This window comes from Lagenorhynchus albirostris, chromosome 20 (assembly GCF_949774975.1).
Source record: "Lagenorhynchus albirostris chromosome 20, mLagAlb1.1, whole genome shotgun sequence".
Taxonomy (NCBI): domain Eukaryota; kingdom Metazoa; phylum Chordata; class Mammalia; order Artiodactyla; family Delphinidae; genus Lagenorhynchus; species Lagenorhynchus albirostris.
In genome coordinates, this window is record NC_083114.1 from 51618403 (window position 1) to 51636220 (window position 17818).

The 17818-nt window shown below is 59.4% G+C and overlaps 1 protein-coding gene across 7 annotated transcripts in view; it reads right to left on the reverse strand.

Moving 5' to 3' along the window:
* The window catches only part of SEPTIN9 (septin 9), a 165065-nt gene that overhangs the window by 75817 nt on the left and 71430 nt on the right, over positions 1–17818 (reverse strand). For all 7 annotated transcript variants that reach the window (XM_060135049.1, XM_060135052.1, XM_060135046.1 and 4 more), the window contains one exon: positions 3230–3871. In XM_060135049.1, the coding sequence (XP_059991032.1) occupies positions 3230–3871 (642 nt within the window). The remainder of the gene's footprint in view (positions 1–3229; positions 3872–17818) is intronic.

Below are 17818 nucleotides of genomic sequence, written 5' to 3' on the forward strand. Positions count from 1 at the left end.
GGCAAAGGGCTGAGTCTGAGCAGAGGGCACAGAGCTCCCTACCTCCCTGATCCTTTGACCCCGCAGCGCCAGCTGGCCCTCAGGGGTAAGGGATAGTGAGCCCATGGAGGGCAGTCAGAGCAGGCCCTGTAGGCTGGGGGTGCTCCTGGGAGCTCCCAACCCAGCCCCGCCATGGAAGGGCGGAAGGGGATGGGAGTGCCAGGTCTGCAGGAAAGATGGACAGGAAATGAGGCCGAGGGACAACCGGATCTGTGCCTGGAGGGGCTGGATAGGCCGAGACCAGAGGAGGGGGAGGGAGGGAGAAGCGGATGGAGCCTCAGAAAAGGGGCTGATGGGCGGGAGCTAAGACCCGGGGCTCTGCAGAAGCCACTGCAATAGATGCAGGGAACACCCCTCCATCGGGAAGACCCTGGACTTGCCCAGGACCTCAGGACTGGACGTGGAAGCGAGCAGGTGAAGGCCGAATTTCCCAGCCCACAGAGGGCCTTACTCCCCGCCCAGCCTCCTTCTCACCCCGCATTACTTCCAGGCTCAGCCCACAGTGACTTCTGTTTTAAATGAAGAGAATCCTCCCAGAGTCATCCAAGCCCCCACCTCCTCCAAACCCGAGCATCCTTCCTCTTTGCAGTGTCTGTCCAACGCCCCCGCCTGGTTCAAATGCACCCAAAGGTTCTCAACCTGTGAGCCCTGGTCTCAGAGAGCCCCCTCCCCATCCAGCCAATAGGACATACAGGAGGCGGGCTCAGCACACTTGTGAGTTCACACATGTGCACACCCATGACTGCCACATACGCCGACCCCCAGTTCGTGCTCCAGGGGTGGGAAGGCAGCACACCCCTCCCCCGCCGGCCCGTGGACCTCTCCACGAAGAGCTGGACTTCCATCTGCACAGAGGGGCTGCGGGTCCACGGTGCTGGCGCCCAGCTCAGACACTGAAATGCTTTTCCCTGGAAAAACCGCACAGGCCCAAAACCAGGCTCCCCAACACCTCTGGACTGCGGCCTCAGCTGGCAATGCTCTTCCCTCCCCTGTCTTTCCCTGGTTAAATCCCACCCTCTCCAAAACTCAGCTGCTGAGGCCCGGGCTCCCGGGGGCTCTCCCACAGCCCCACCCACTTGGTTCCACGGCCGCTGTTCACATCCCGCTCCCGAGGCAGAGCTGACCTGACCAGTCCCCACGGTCCGACCTGACCAGCGGCTGCCGCTGGAGGAAGATGTTCTTAGACGTGCCCGAGGCTGCGCCCCGCCCCGCCCGCCCTGACAACCCAGGGCGGTGCCACCCTGAGCAGACAACCCCTGCCTGTCCCCCAGAGCAGGACCACCTCCTCGGGCATGCACTGCCAACTGTCATCAAGGTCTGGACGGTGACGACCGTCTCCCCAGCCACATGCTGTCTGACTCAGCTGAGCGCGAACACCTCACCCCTGTGACGGGGCCGTATCCGGCAGCAAAGGCCCTGGACCAGCAGAAGATCGTGAGGAAACAGCCTCCTGGCCGCTCCCCAAACACCAGCCATGCGTCCTGACATTGGCACCAGCGCACCTGGGGGGTGGCGTGGCTCTGCAGGGTCACGTCTGGGGAGATGCAGATTCACACACCAGGGCTGGAAGGGACCTCTTGGCCCTGCTGCCCACAGCGTGGCCCAGCGTCACAGGAAATTCAGTCAGCCCCTCGGCCCACCAGACCTGCTCGGTCAGATGTGCACTTGGGCAGAACGCAGCTGCTCCACCACCACCCCTACCCCACCCCATCCCAAGCCCCCAAGTCCACGGACCACAGGAAAACTCTCATTCAAAAAGGAAAACCTGAAAGAATTCAAAGCAAGGAGTCGAGATACTCGCACACCCACGTTCACAGCAGCTTCACTGACAAGAGCCAAGCAGCAGGAGGACCCCAGGTACCCATCAACAATGGATGGATAAGCAAAGTGAGCTCTACACATAATGGAATATTACTGAGCCTTAAAAAGGAAGGAAATTCTGACACCTGCCACAACATGGATGAACCCTGAAGATGTGCAAAGAGAAACAAACCAGACACACAAGGACAAATATTTAGGATTCCACCTACATGAGGTACCCAGAGTAGTTAAATGTGTAGAGACAAAAAGCAGGATGGTGGGTGCCAGGGGATGGGGAGGAGGGGGAGTTAGTACGTTATGGGGACAGAGTTCCAGGTGGTGAAGATGAAAAAGTCGTGGAGATGGATCACGGTGACAGCTTCACGGCAACATCATGTTTTTAACGCCCATGCCTTGTGCACTTGAAAATGGCTACACCAGTCAGTGTTGTTATGTGTACTTTACCACCATTAAAAATAATTTTTAAAAGGTATATCAAAATCCCAGAATGTTCTGCCTGTTCAACCCAAAGGACACTTACTGAACATTTACTGAGCTCCGAGTCCCGGGATCAGAACTGGACCCAGCTTCCACTGGGCTTACAAGCCAGCCGGCACCTTAACACAGCCCACGGGGCCAAGACCCTCCCTGCGGGGGCAGTAACAGCATCCCACGGGACTGGCACCGCCTCCCCTGTGAGCTCCCCGTGAGCACAAGTCCGGGTCTGGACCCTCCGAGGATGGTAGCCAAGCAGAACACCCCCGAACGGAGCTGTGAATAGGAATCACGGGGCTCCCTGGCCTGGGACCCCCTCCAGGCAGTCCTGAAAATATTAGCATGCAGAGATGAGGCGTTCTCATGCTCCCTTTGCATCTGGCCACAACCCTCCCTACCTGGGAAGGAAGAAGAGGAAGACCCTCCTGTGCAGAAAACCCCTCCTCACCCCCTGCCCCGGGGGTACCAGCAGGGCAGTCACAATCCCCTCCTGAGCAGAAGCCTGCCTCCGCACGGCCCAGTGACCGCCAGCCACCAAGAATGTGACAGCCTGTCCTAGGGTCTCAAACCCATTCAGCCCCGACACGAGCCTGCCCCGGGTCCTGCCCCCAAGTCCTGGGCTCACGGCAGAGGTTACACCACGGCCCTGTGGACCAATTAACAGGGGCCCTCCACAACCCAGAGATTCTTTGCCAAGTCTCACTCAAATCCAACTTGCTGCATCTCGGTCCATCCCCCGTGGACAGAAAGAGCTGCCAGTCCCCTCCCCTGAGCCTTCGGAAGTATACGCGCCCCCCTCCTCAATATTCAGCTTCTTCCTCCAAGACTCCAGGGCAAAGCCAGCTCCCCACCCCCCAAATCACTGCAGCACGGATGACCGGCACCTGCTACTCACCCTCCTGGCTCTTGGGTGGGGCCTCAGCCACGGGCGGCTGGGGCTTGGGCTCCAGCCTGCTCTGCAGCTGAGACATCGGGGCGGGTTCCGAATTCTCCAGGGTCTGGGGTGGGATGGGGGAGGCGGGCCCCTCGGCTGGCTTGGGCACCTGGATCTCGACCCTCTTGGGGGCTGCGTCGGCGGTGGGGATGGCGGGCACCTCAGGGATCTTGGAGGTGGGGGTCTCCATCCTCCGGTGGGCTGACTCCTGGGGCTTGACTATGGTGATCTCCGTCCTCCGAGGGGTGGGCTCTGGCGTCTTGTGGCCCAGTGCCTCGGCCCGCTTGAGCCCGAACCGGGACGGCCCGGCGGTGCCGGTGTTCTCTACCTGCTTGGACGAGATGTCGATGGAGATCTCGGTGCGCCGAGACACAGGCTCGGCCTTGGGGCCCGAGAGCTCGACCCTCCGCAGGGCAGCCTTGGGGGATCGCTGGCTGAGGGAGTCTACATGGCGGGCCGCGGGCTCTGAGTTCTTCACACCCAGGTCCTGGAACTTCTGCGTGGAGCTGGCCACAGAGGCCCGGAGCAGGGGAGTCTGGACCCTCCGGGTTGGGGTGGAGTTGGGCGTCTCGACCTCCTCGACCTCAAAAGATCTTTTCAAGGCTGGAAGAGAAAGCGAGGAGAATGTGGTAAGTAGATGGCTCGGGAGCCCCTGGGAACATCCCGCTAACGGGGAACATCCCGCTAACGGGGAACACCAGAGGGCAGCTGGCGGGGATGCTACAGCAAGGGGCCCCCGGGAAGACTCTTGCGCCCTTCACCTCTCAGGAAGAAGAGAGGACAGCCCCACTCTCCTAAGGGACTGAGGCACCAGCAGCCACGTGTTCTGGGAGAGAGAGAAAAGGCCGAAGCTTGGAGGACGCCCTCTGTCCTCTCTGTCCTGCCGTGGCCATGGTCCCGCCAGCTACATTTTCTATAAGGATGTTCTGGCTCAAGGGAGGGGCCTTTGATTTCTTTCCCTCCTCACCTCCGCCCAACACAGACACCAGCAGCAAACACCACCACCAGCAGCAGCAGTGGAGAGATGTCCCCAGTAATAACAGCCACAACCATAACCAATCAGAATCTCGATGGGGGGACTTCCCTGGTGGTCCAGTGGTTAAGACTCTGCGCTCCCCATGCAGGGGGCCCGGGTTCGATCCCTGGTCAGGGAACCAGATTTCGCATGCATGCCGCAACTAAAAAGATCCCGCGTGCCGCAACTGAGACCGGCGCAGCCAAATAAATATAAATAAATAAATACAAAAATTCACTAGAGAAAAAGAAAAGAATCTCAATGGGAATGTCACCACCATATCAGTAACAGCAAGGACAGCCAACGCTGGAACTTTTAACACAGGCAAGGCATTGGGCTTACTGTGCATAACCACATTTACCCCCCCCCACCCTAACCCCATGGTGTAAAGGATGCTATAATCCCCTGATACAGATGGGAAAACTGAGGCCCAGGTGCTTAAGCCAAGTGCCCAGTGGCGTGGGGTGAGTAGCAGAGCCGGAAGATGCGTCTAACTCCAAGGCCCAGGGTTCTTACTCCTTTCTGGTGGAATAATGGAGATCCTGGGCGAAGTTCACACCGCTGCCTTTCTTAGTCCTCACACCGGCTGCTTCTGCCTCCATCCTATACCACGTGCCCCAGCCGGACCTGGGCCCACGCAGCACACTGACCACCCAACTCCCACCCCACAGCCCAGCATTTCCACCCGTCCACCCACCATCTCCGCCAGGATCTGCTCCCTCCAAGGCGGTGGGGACACTGCCTGAGAAGCCACTATCCCCACAGTTCCTGCAGCCGTGCTGCAAACGAGAACCAGCTGCTCCCGGTTATAAGGACCAGAGTGGGAAGGGGCCCGCGGGGCAGGAACGTGCACCGCTCCTTCCCAGCCGGGCCCACAGCGCGCCCTCAGCGACCCACAGTGTCTCTCCCACCCCCCTCCCCACCTCACCTCACAGCCCCAGGAGCCCAGGATTACAGGGATCCCCCCCACAATTTCCTCCCTTAGCCCGCAGCTGGTCCCCAGCCCCCCACACCAGCTCTCAGGGCCATTCTGAGCAGCCCCTCCCTCCAGTCTTCCTTCCTCCAAATTCCAACACAGCCCTCGTCTCTTCCCCGTGGACATTACCTCCTTCAGAAGACCAGGGTGGAGTGGGTGGCTGAGTGGGTGGGTGGCCAGGGGCATGTGTGCTCTGAAGCACTGGATGTAGGGAAGCAAAGGAGACCCCAGAACCTGATACCTGGCTGCCGGAACTACCAGTTTCCCAAACGTGATACCCCTGGGGGACCCTGTCTAAGCCCTGGGCACACCTCCTTCACAAAATCCCGGGTCACAAAGCTCGACCGTCCCAGAGGCCCTGCAGGGATGGGAAATGTCCTCCGAGGGAGGGAGCTGTGCAGATTTCGGGAGCGGGCGCCTCACCACGCACTGACTCAGGGACACACCTGCTGTCCAGCTTCACTGCGGCCAAGCAGGCATGTGTGTGCAATGTGGCCAGAGCTCCGGATTCAAGAGAATCTGAAAAGCTGTGTTTTTTAAAAATGTTATCTCCTGATTTTTAAATGCTGGCACAAACAAAGCAGAACAACCCCTTTAAAAACACTGTGCGGTCAAAGGAAATCACATCCAAGGGCTGCACTCGGCCAGTGGGCCCCGCCGTGACCTCGGGTTGGTAAGGCAGACGGCCAAGCGCGGCAGGGGTGTACCTGTGCAAGGACCCCAGCCGGCGCAGCTCTGCCTCTCACCGGGGGCTGTCCAGCAAGATACGCAGGGTACAAACTGCCCGTCCAAAGAAGCCTCAAGTGCCCAGGGAGAGGTCAAGTGCCTGCTAAACTGGCCAGAAAGTCCAGGGCTGAGTGCCCGGAACTCTGTCCTCTCATGGTTCCCAGGGCCTCCGAGACATCTGGTCTACCCCCGCCCCGAGAGCACTGTCCAAACTGTCCCCGATAGTGGCTCCTGTCTGTCTGTGAGCTCCCTCGAGGAGGGGTCCACACCCCACACGCCTAGGCATGTGCATGTCCAAGAGTACTTGGTGTTAGCTCCTTGGGGCCAAGCTGGGAGAACAGGAACTAGGTGGGTAAGGGCTCTTCCCCAGGTTTGCCCCACGGGAATAAGACGACCTTTTCCTGGGAGTCCCGACAAGGTCTGTGCCCCTGTTTGGAGAGCCCCCTTCTTGGGGAGCCCATTTGAATGAACCTCCAACTGCAACTCATGAATTAAGACCCTGCACCAGAGCAAAGGCCTCCCTGAGTCGGGAGGCCCGATTCGGCGATGACTCGGAACCAGACTGGCCGGCACACAGATCACTGCTCCCCGGAACACAAAGTCTACACAGAACGCACAAGCCCGGCCCCATCCGCCACCCTCTCCTCTCCTGGGCTGCTCTGGGCTTCTTCCTGGCACATGCCACCCCCTGGGCCCACACTGTCCGCATGCTTAGCCCTCGGCTGTATCGTCTATCCAGGCACTCACCGGCCAGCACCAACATCTCCATTCGTCTAGTTCTCTGAGAGGACAAGGGCTGTTCCCACCATCAGGACGGTCACTGCTCAGCAAACATCCAGGGCTGTTGGGGGTTCCTGATGGCTTACGCCATCCCCCAAAACAAGCACTGCCCCCACCCAAGGATTTCAAGTCCCCCCCCAAAGCCAGGCTCACTCTTGCCTCCTCCCAAAGCCTGCCGTGGCGGCCCCGTGCAGTTCACGCCACTCCCTCCCGTGTCATCCCGATCGTCCCAGGCTGCCGGGACTGACTTCGGGGGAGGGGGGCTCCCTGGGGAGAGAGCCGGAGTCCTCTCCTCGGTTACACCACGAGCCAGCCCTCCAGCCCTTCCTGGGCCTCGGGCGCTTCTTCTACACAACGTAAAGGCCAGACAGGATCACAGGTTTGTCACTGTGGGCCCAGAGCAGGGAGGTACCAGGCCCTCAACCCCATTTCAGCCTGAGAAGTTTCACTTTCCTCTAAGGTTCTGTAGGGAGTTGAACAGTGTCCCCCCGCCAACCTAAAAGCTACGTCCAAGTCCTAAGCCCCAGAACCTGTGAATGTGACCTTACTTAGAAAAACTCTTTGCAGATGTAATCAAGGTAAGGATTCAAGATGAGATTAGCCTGGATTTAGGGTGGGCTCTAAGTCCGGTAAGTGTCCTTATAAGAGAAAGAAGAGGGAGATCTGAGAGACACGGAGAAGAAGGTCATGTGACAACAGAGGCAGAGACTGGAGTGATGCAGCCGCAAGCCAAAGATGCCTGGAGCTGTCAGAAGCTGGAAGAGGCCAGGAAGGATTCTTTCCTAGAAGCTTTGGAGAAAGGTGGTGCTGCCAACACCTTGCTTTTGGACATCTGGCCTCCAGAACCATGGGAGTAAATCTCTGTTGTCTAAGCCACATTGTTTGTGGTCATTTGTTACATCAGCCACAGGGAGTTAACACAGGGACCGTTGGAGGGATGAAACCTCTGGGCTACGAGATTGTCTGGGGCCCTTCCCGCTGGTGCTGTCACGCGCACTCTGCACCCAGCCCCACTCAAGAAATGTCCAAGGACTTCCCATGGCGGCCCAGTGGTTAGGACTCAGCGATTTCACTGCCGTGGGCCCGGGTTCAATCCCTGGTCAGGGAACTAAGATTCCGCAAGCCGCGAGGTGTGGCCAAAACGTAAAAAAAAAGAAGAAGTAGAAACGTCCAACGGATGGACCAATGGAAGCGTGGCCGAGCTCCAGAACTGCTGTATCAGGCACCCAGAGGAGGAAAAGCTGACTCCATTTTCAGGAATCACACAAAACCCCAGACGGTGGGAGAAGTCGTCACGAGAATAACATTGCTCTCGATTTACACCGGAATATTTGGTGATGAAACCAAAGATCATTTTTTAAGGTAGGCTGTGCGAGGGATGCCCTAGGAGCAGCCGCCTCTATACAGAGGATGTCATGACACAATTAGCACCCAGCTGGGAAGAGTTAGGAGCCAGCTTGTCACGAAGCTGGCAGGACAGGGTCCTCCAGCATCCCGTCCCCCAACGGAAGTCCTAAACACACGCTCCAGGTCCTGCCCCAACACACACAGCCACCCCTCCCTTTCCAGGGTCAGACTCACCCTGGAAACTCCTTCCACTTCCTCCGTGGAGAATGGCTATAATCCACCACGGCAGTGGGTGCTTTTTTCCACTTTACTCTTCTCCCCTCTCCCTGCGGAGAGGCAGCCCAGGGGGTCCAAGTGCGGCCGAGGAAGCCGGCAAGAGTGCAGACTGGAGGCCCCCACGTAACCGCATCTGATGGGGGACCGACGGGCAGAAACGTGGCCTTCCACTGGACCAGGGCAGCGGGGAGTGGCGCTGTGCTGCTTCCTCTTTTGTCTGCAGGATGCTAAATGCCCTCAGAGGGCAGGCAAGAGACCCCCACACCCCCGCCCCGAAGCTGGACAGGACGAACGGCATGGCTGCAGGGCACCAAACAAACATGGGACCAGGCTGTACTGGGAGGGTCCCCGAACTGCCACTGGGAGGGAAAAGGACTGACATCTCCCACAGGGCACGGGGGGCCCACCCATCCTCACACCATTTCCCAAATAAGCACGCCCCCATTCTCCCTCTCGTGAAGTCAAGAACCCCCAAAGCCGGGCTTGAACACTGCTTGCTCCCCAAAGCCCTCCTCGGCCCCAGTCAGCCCTTCCCCGCGAGCACACGAGACTGAAGACTGCCGTGCCCTTTGGCCCACTGCTGGGAATTTACCCCCAGGAAATCATCAGACGCACAGAAAGATTTATGTACGGGATGTTTGCATCAGCATTAAAACAGCAAATGCTGGAAACAATTCGAGTTTACGTAGAGTTTTCTGAACCCATATGCCAGAGTCCTGCAAAGTCATCAAAATCACGGTTCTGAAGCTGAGAAATGCTGAGAATACTAAGTAAAAATAGCAGGATCCAAGCTGCATGCACGGGCCTGGATTCATGGCACACACACATGTGCAGGGTGCACGCACAGTCGAGGAAAACAGCCGCCTCTGGATGGAATTAAGGTGGCCGTTTAATTCATTACACTTTCCTGCCTTTTCCCAAGGTGCCTATGCTAATGTGGGTCACTTCATATTTTCAGGGGATAAAACCATCAGCGCTGCTCTTAAAAAACAAGTCTTGCTACGAAGAGGGGGAGGGTGTGGATATAACTGCACCTCCGGCCCAGCCTCTCCCGGTCCATCAAACACCTACGGTCTCGGCCGCTGCAGAGGCCAGGGCGCCTGGCCAGATGCAAACCTCCCGTCGTCGTGCGCATGGGGGTCGAGGCAGGAGCAGCCTGGATCTGGGCCTGTTTAAGGAGGAATGTGCCGCACACAAGAGGCCATTGTGAGGGCCCCCGCTCTGACCACAGGCACGCTGCCTGCCCGCAAACCTCTCCCCGCTCCAGGAACACTTCCTGGATCACACCGCGGGCCTCAGTCTGGGGAGGGGACACGGGCTGAGCCACAAAGCCCTGCTCCAGCCTGGGACAAATGTCACGCAAAGAAATGTTAGAGAACAAGGTCAAAACAAAGCCAGGGTCAGCTCCAGTGGGAGGAGCAACGTGGCCACTGCCCAGCTCAGGGGTCTGATTCTGGGCTCGGGCTCCAGGAGCATGGCCCTGGTGAAAGTGAGTCTCTTCCAGGCGGCAGCAAAGCAGGTTCTGTCCTGAGAAACAATGGCGACCCGGGAGCCAGGGTGAGACACCCAGGAAACACAGGATGCCAGGCGAAGGACACCTCCTTGCTCCCTGGCCTGAGGCTGCAGGGAAAGGTCACAGGAAAAGTCAACCCCGAAGCTAAGTGCATGGGCCATCAGACTCACAGAGTGAGTCCGGAGCGTGTGCGACCCCTGGGGCGGGCTGGAGGCAACCCCCCAGTTCCTGCTCTCCCACGAGGACAGGGAGCTGGGGCTGCAGCTGGGCGGACAAGCTCCCTCCAGGGCAGCAGGGAAGATGGAACAGGAATCAGTGGGCCAACGGGCCGGTCCGTGAAATAACAATCCTCCGGAGGAAAGGAACCCAAGGCCACAAAAGCAAGATCTGGTCCAGGCGAAAGAACAAATTCACTGGGGAAAACCGGGCAGGGCAGGGCAAGGGGGACGATCCCAGGCAGAGGGCAGGGCAGGACAAAGGCCCTGCGGGCCTCGGATGAGCCGAGAGCTGGCCGGACGTGGGGGCCTTGCAGCCTGGATGCACGTCGGACTCTTACTTTCAGGGCCTAATGCAGGGGCTCAAACAGGGGGCGGCACAACCACAGTCACCTCCGGGCATCTGCTTCCCCATGTGCTGAGGCACTGACACAGTGGTGCCTGGGCAGCGATCACGACTGCTGCTGGTATAACTGCCCTCTGTGTGTGCACCCCGGGGGGTGGGTGTGCACACGTGCATGTGTGGTCACCCCACTGGCGGCCGAGGCTGCACGTGCCTTACCCGTGTCCATCACACCCACGGCCAGTATCTTCCCCTGTGCTCGAGGGCCTCCCCCGGCGCCCCCCCTGGTGCCCAGGCCCGGAAGGCAGGAAGGGGTTAACAGTGCTTCCCTGGCACACAGCCTTTAGGCAGTAACTGGAGGTTAAACACTCTGGGGGGCTTGGTGCAGGGTCCCCCAGCACTCCCATGCCTGGGGACCACCTGGGATCACCTCCCACCTGAATCCTTGTCTCAGGAACTGCCTGGGGGCGGGCAGTGGAGGAGGGGCAGGGCTGAGAGGGCAGGTGAGAGCAGGTGGGGGGCGGCAGGCTCAGGGCAGGGAAGAGGATGCAGATGGGGAAAGTAGGAGGGGGTGTCCTCAGGAAGAAAAATAGTCCAAAAGGAAGGGCTTAAAATAGACACAGTGGCTAAGCAGAGCCTGGACAGGGACACCAGTAAACAGCGCTGTCAGCGGGTGGCCCTGGGTTTCCCACTGAGAAACACAAGAAACCAGCCAAAGCCCAAACAAAGGAAGAGACAAGGCCCAGCCTGGCACTCACAGCTCAGAATCCTCCCCTCGGGCCTCTCCCCTGCCCTCCCTGGGCAGGCCTGGCTGGGCTGCGAACCCTGTCCAGTGCCAGCCCCGTCCTGCTTCCTGCTCCGGCTCCGGGTCCCGGCGTGCTGGCCGAGGGCACCGGCCGCCCTGGGCTCAGCTGCACACGTGGCTGCAGGCGGCACACAGCCCCTGCTCCGGGCCCTGACCAGATGCAGGCCTGCATCTCAGCACCCTGCACAGTCCCGCAGGGATGGCCGGCGCGCTCTGGACGACAGCACCAAGATGAGCCACTTTCACTCCGCCCTGAGGGGCCGCGGGGCGAGCCCAGTGTCCCTGAGAACTGGAGGTTCCCTGGGGGGTCTTAGTGCCCAGGTGAAAGATGGGAGGTCACCCCTCCACCCTGCAATCTATTTTGAGGATTGTCTTTTACTTCGGCTGTTAGGACACGGGCACCCCAGGGGGCCTTCCTGCTTCTCACAGCCCCCCCCTCAGGAGCCCTGGCCCACGGCCCACCCTGGAACAGCGACGTGGGAAGGAGGTCTGCCGTGCCTGCCAGTTGGGTTCCCAAGTTGGGCCAAGAGAAAGCAACAGGCCCCCCTCCTCCCTTCCCAGGCTGCCACTCACCGCAGGGGGACCCTCCGCGCAGCCCTTCCCGCCCATGACATTTCCAGGCACAAAAAGAGCGCAAAGGTGATCCCTGGCCCCCTCAACTCTGGACACGAACAAGACCCCTCACAACGAGCAGGGAGTCCGGCGGCAGCTGTGGTCAACAGCCAGCCCTCGGATTCCAGACCTCCTCTTAATCCCCAAATTCATTACGTTAACTTCTCCCTGGAAAAAGCTCCCTAGCGCCCTGGCTAGCAAGGATACAGGCAGAACCAGCCCTCCCCAGCCCAGCTACACAGTGTAATCCACCCAGAATGGGTCCTGTCCGATTCCTTCCCAGGGCTTCCAAACCTCATGCCGTCTGCAGAGGACACCGGTCCAACAGTGGCCCCCAAAATGGTCTGAGTCCTAACTCCCGGAACCTGTGAACGTGATGTGGGAAAAGGGTCTTTGCAGATATAATTAAGGCAAGGATCTCGAAGTGAGATCATCCTCCATTAGGGTGGGCCCTAACTCCAAGACAGGTGTCCTCGTAAGAGACAGAAAGGAAGACACACAGAGGAGAAGGCCGTGTGAAGATGCAGGGACGCGTACACAAGCCAAGGGACGCCGAGGATTCTCGGGTCACTGGAAACTGGGAGAGGGGCCTGGAAGAGGCTCTCACTCGGAGTCCCCAGAAGGAACCAACGCTGCCCACACCCAACATCCGACTTCTGGCCTCTAGACCTGGGAGCGACCAACCACACTGCTATGTTTGAAGCTCCCCAGTCTGTGGCACTTTGCAGCCGCAGGAAATTCACGCATCAAGAGAACAAATTTTTCGGCTGCCGTGGCCTTTCTCTTCAGCCTCCTCAGCCTCTGTTGATGCCAAAGCTACTTTCCGCAGTGACTCACCAGCTCGGGGAGGGGCACATGGGTGCCCTGGAATCGGGCTGGCTGGCAGGAAGGACCTCTCCCCGCTCAGCCTGCGTCAGCCGTCAGGTCACCCCAAACCTTCACAGCTGCCAACGCCTGGGCCAGCAGCCCCTTCCTGCCGCTGGCTGCCCGCTGGCCTCGGAGCCTCGCCCCCGTCTTCCTGGGGCAGGGCCCTTGTGTCCAGCCCACCTGGGACGTCCCAGCTCACACCCGTTGTTCCACTGTCATCCATCAGGGCGCCCTGTTCATTCCCAACAGGGTCCCCATTGGGGCAATGAATTATCTGGTCGGCCTACCTAAGGCGGGTTCATTACCCGTGTTCCCCTCCCTGCCGTCAGAGAAGGGTCTTGGGGTGACGGCTCTCAGGGTCGGGGAGCAACCTGACACTGGAGACCCTGGCAGGCACCATGGGACAGCCACATAGCAACTTCTGCTTCAGGAAATCTCTCAACACAGAGAAAAACCACAGCAAACGCTCCGAGGAAGCCACTTCTCAGCCTGGGGCCGCTTCTCGCTCCGGCCATCCACCGGTCCCCCTGGTTCTGGCGACACCGGGGTCATTCCGGGGAGACTTTAACAGTCACCCTAAGACACTGGACTTCCTTCTTTCCTCGATGAAGTTAAAGTTATGGGAACACGAGCACATTTAGACCCATCTGTCCTCCCCCTCTCAGGCCAGCTGTGGGCTCTCTCCACTAAAAGGACAGACGGAACGGGGCTTCGGAACGGGGCTGAAGCCGCGCGTGTGAGGAGATGCGGGCCAGATAGGGGAAGAATTTCCTGACCCAGGGTGGGGACGCTGGGGGTGGTGGTGACCAGGCTTCCTGAAAGGCCGAGGAGGAGGGCCTAGGTGCAGCCCAGTCTGCGGGGAGAGGAGGGGACAGAGGACCTTTCTGGCCTCCGAGGGTCAAAGGTCCCCTGATAAATGGCAGCGAAGGAGGGCAGGAGGGAGCCCCTGGGAGGGGACTGTCTTCGAAACCAAAGCCACAGGCTGCAGCTCCGAGGGCTCAAAGGTTACAGGGCCCTTTAATCCGCAACGCGCCTCTGGGCTGCCCCGGAAGCCCTGGCTCCAGGTTGGAGCACAGCCCCTCCCCCAACAGGAGGGTTCCGCTCCCCAGCCCCCACCCCCACCCCCGACCACAGAGCAAGGATCATCCCATCCACGAAAAGACTCTGCGAACAAGCTGGCCTGCTCTCAGCCGCCCGCGCCCCTGCTGGCTCTGGGCGCAGAGCAGGGCGCAGAGCAGGGCCCAGAGCCCCCGGGTGCACCCGGTGGTCTCAGCTCCACGGCACCGGGCTGGGCTGCCAGGCTGCTGGTCAGCATGACGGTCCATCCTGGTGGAGCTGCTGTTCCCTCCTCTGTTCTCAGCGTAGCGGGTGGCGGCTGTTCCCTATCCACCAGGAAGAGGAACCATCCTGCTGACTGATGCAGGAAATGGTAGAAACACTTAAAAATGCAAAAAAAAAACCCAAAACAAAACCCTAATACCAGGGGCTGCTGGGCCCAGCTGGAGCCCTCCATTCATCACGCCAGAGGGACAGTTGCAGCTCTCTGCGCTGTGGCCTGAGGGCGGGCGCAGGCGGGTGCTGCCCAGGCCCATATGAGCTCTGGCCTAATTACAGGGGACGGTGACCCTAGAGAGCAGAGTTCAGGCCCCGGTCAGAGCAGCAGCCAGGAGTCCAGCTGCTCCCCAGGCCTCCCGAGGAATGGAGCGGGTCACAGCGCATGACCCCAAAGTAGCCAAGCTCCGCTGGGCGAGAGGACGGAGCCTCCGTGACCGCAAAGCCCTGCAGGCACGAAGGCCGACTCGGGGGTCCAGGAGGGCTTGGTCTCTACCCTCAGGACACAGGGGTAGAGGGGCTTGCAGAGAAGGAAGAGTCCAGAAACCTGACAGGAGGAAGAGGGCTTGTTGTGTGACACAGGCCACGGCCGGACCTTGAGGACATTCTGGAAGGGGCTCCCAGGGGCTGCCCAGCTGTTCCAAAGAGCCCTGGTGGGGCCTGAGGGAGGCCACTTCCAGGGCTCCTCTCGAGGCCTTACCGGGCTCTCACCAGGAACGGCCAGATCCTGGCCGACTCCACACAGCCACCTGGAACTCGGGGAGAACCCTGGAAACCGAAAGCAAGCCAGGCAAGGCCTCTAGGCCCGGCTGCACCACCAGGCAGAGGATCGGAGACGGGGCACCCTCACGCTCGGGGGATACAGACGGGGAGGCCGAGGCCCGCGGAGACCATCGGTCAAAGTCACGCCGTTAAGCCCGTCCAAGCCTGGTCTCCCGACTCACACCCAGACACTCTGCTGCCCCCAAGGAGGGCTGATGCAGAGGGCAAATGGGGCCCCCCAAGACTGTTCCGTGTCCTAACCCCCAGAAGCCGTGCACGTGACCTTATTTGGAAATAGGGTCTTTAAAGATATAATTAAGAGCCTTGAGATTAGATTACCCTGAATTTAGGATGGATCCAAAATCTGAGAGTGCGTGTCCTCATAAGAGCAGAGACAGGGCTTCCCTGGTGGCGCAGTGGTTAAGAATCCGCCTGCCAATGCAAGGGACACGGGTTTGAGCCCTGGTCCGGGAAGATCTCACATGACGCGGAGCAACTAAGCCCGTGCGCCACAACTACTGAGCCCACACACCACAACTACTGAAGCCTGCATGCCTAGAGCCCGTGCTCCGCAACAAGAGAAGCCACCGCAATGGGAAGCCCGCACACAAGAGTAGCCCGCGCTCGCCACAACTAGAGAAAGCCCACGCGCAGCAATGAAGACCCAACGCAGCCAAAAATAAGTCAATAAATAAATTTATTTTTTTAAAAAAGGCAGAGAGAGAGACACGGAGGCACAGGGAGCAGAGACTGGGGGGATGTGTCTACTAGTCAAGGGCACCACGGTTCGCCAGCCCCTCCAGGAGCTGGGGGGAGAGGCTGGGCAGGAGGAACCAGCCCCACTCACACCTTGAATTTGGACTTTCTGGACTCAGAACTGTTCTTTAAGCCCCCAGCCTGTGGTCTTTGCTGCGGCCACAGGACACTCACATGCTCCTTCGGACTCCCAGCCCCTCACCCATCTCTGCCCCCCGCCTCTGAACTGGCCACACAGCTGTTCTGTTTTTCTGTTGCACCTTCCAGGGGCCACCCAGCCGCGGCTTCCAGGCAGCGACCCACTTATTCTTTTCTCTTTACGTTTGTTCTTTGAGCCTCTGAGTGTCCACCTGCCCCCCACAGGTTTAGGCAAAAACCTCCCGAAAGTCAGAACAGACCTGTCTTCTGGGCAGGGTGGGCACTGTGCCCCGACCATTCTCGGAGGGTGACCAGCCTTAAATATGACCCTGTAAGGCGGCCTCTGGTCCACCCACACTTTCTTCCCAAGAGAGGAAGGGCCTCTGGGGCAGGCAGTGTGGGAGCCTTCCGCCACCGGCCTGCGCAGCTGCGGGTGGACAGGTGAACTACCCACACCCCGCAGAGCCACAGCCCCAAAACACAACCTCTCAGTTCTGCTTCTGGCCTGAGGGAGAGGGCAAAGATGAGAGCTGTATACAGTAAACTCCAAACCCGCTGTGCCACAGAGTGCTCCGAGAGGCCCACCCCCGCCCCTACCACCCAGTACCACCAACTCAGCCCCATAACCTCTGACCTGGCTGCCAGCCACGCGGGGCCCAAGCTGCCAATCACCACCTCCCCAATTCCCACCCTGCAAAGCCCCCGGACAGCCAGGCCCTTCCGGCCACCAGCTGCAGGGGCCATGGGGCAGAGAGGGCTAAGCCGCCCCTCATACACACACCAGGAAACTGCCCGGGTCCCCTACATCACCAGGGACACAACCAAGCCCCCAGCCTGAAAGCTCCTGGGTGGGGGAGGTCCGGAGCAGCAGAGAGAAAGCGCCTTCAGGAAACAGGGCTGCAGGTGGGAGTAATTCTTTTCTTAACAAAAAATGGAGAATTTCAGCCAAGTTGTCCTCAGCAGAACTGCTAGGTGTAGGAGGGTCTGGGGGGGGGGCGGTGCGCGGGGGGCTCTGCAGACAGCCCAGAGCTGGGGGCTGCCAGGCGATGCAGAGTTGTCACAAGTACCGTCTACGCCCCACCCGAGCCAGGCAGCTGACCCCTCCGGCCTCAGCATCCTGGTCTCTTCCAGCTGGGACACCGAATGACCCCATGAGGGCCATTTTGGGGTCTGCCACCAGCTCCAAGTTTCTCTCATCGCTCCTGCGACACAGGCCCAGCAATTCCAAACACTCAGCAGAGCTGGAGGGGCCCGGCCAGCCCACCTCCCATCTGGGCCGAGGTCGAGGACCAAGGCTCTGGCCACATTCCTCTGCAGCCGAACATGCAGCTGCCGGCGGTGCCTGCAGAGGTGGTCCCACAGCCTGCACGCTTGGGCAAAAGCTTCACTCCACCCAGCACCCAACCCAGAGCCGGAAAGAGGCAGTGGGACCCAGGGGTCCTGGCTCGGCCACCATCGGCCAGGGGACTAGTCACTTTGAGTCTCTCAAACTGGGCTGGGAGATCGGGTTGGGTGAGTTGTTTTTCTTTTTGACAATGAACTTTAAAAACTAATATCTATTGCTCTTTTCCTGACTCTAAAAGCAATACAGAAAATGTATGTGCAATGCAGGAAATCTGCAAAACACGGAGAAACGAAGGGAAAAACGTATATAAACCCATGACCCAGATAACCACCATCAATAGTTTGGCAAACGTCCTTCCAATCTTTTCACTGAGGGTATATATAAATATTTTGAAAGCAGGCTCGTGGAGACACGGCTCCAGGCTTTTCTCCTGCAGCATCCCGCAGCCCACATCTCTATACATTCTTGCACTCGTTATCCAAATTCCTTTGTGGTTCTAAAGTTCTGGTTCCAGATCATTCTCAGCTCCAACTGATGATGAGAATCATTCCTGGAGCTTGTTAAAAAATAGACCGGGGCTTCCCTGGTGGCGCAGTGGTTGAGAGTCCGCCTGCCGATGCAGGGGACGCAGGTTCGTGCCCCGGTCCGGGAAGATCCCACGTGCCGCGGAGCGGCTGGGCCCGGGAGCCATGGCCGCTGAGCCTGCGCGTCCGGAGCCTGTGCTCCGCAACGGGAGAGGCCA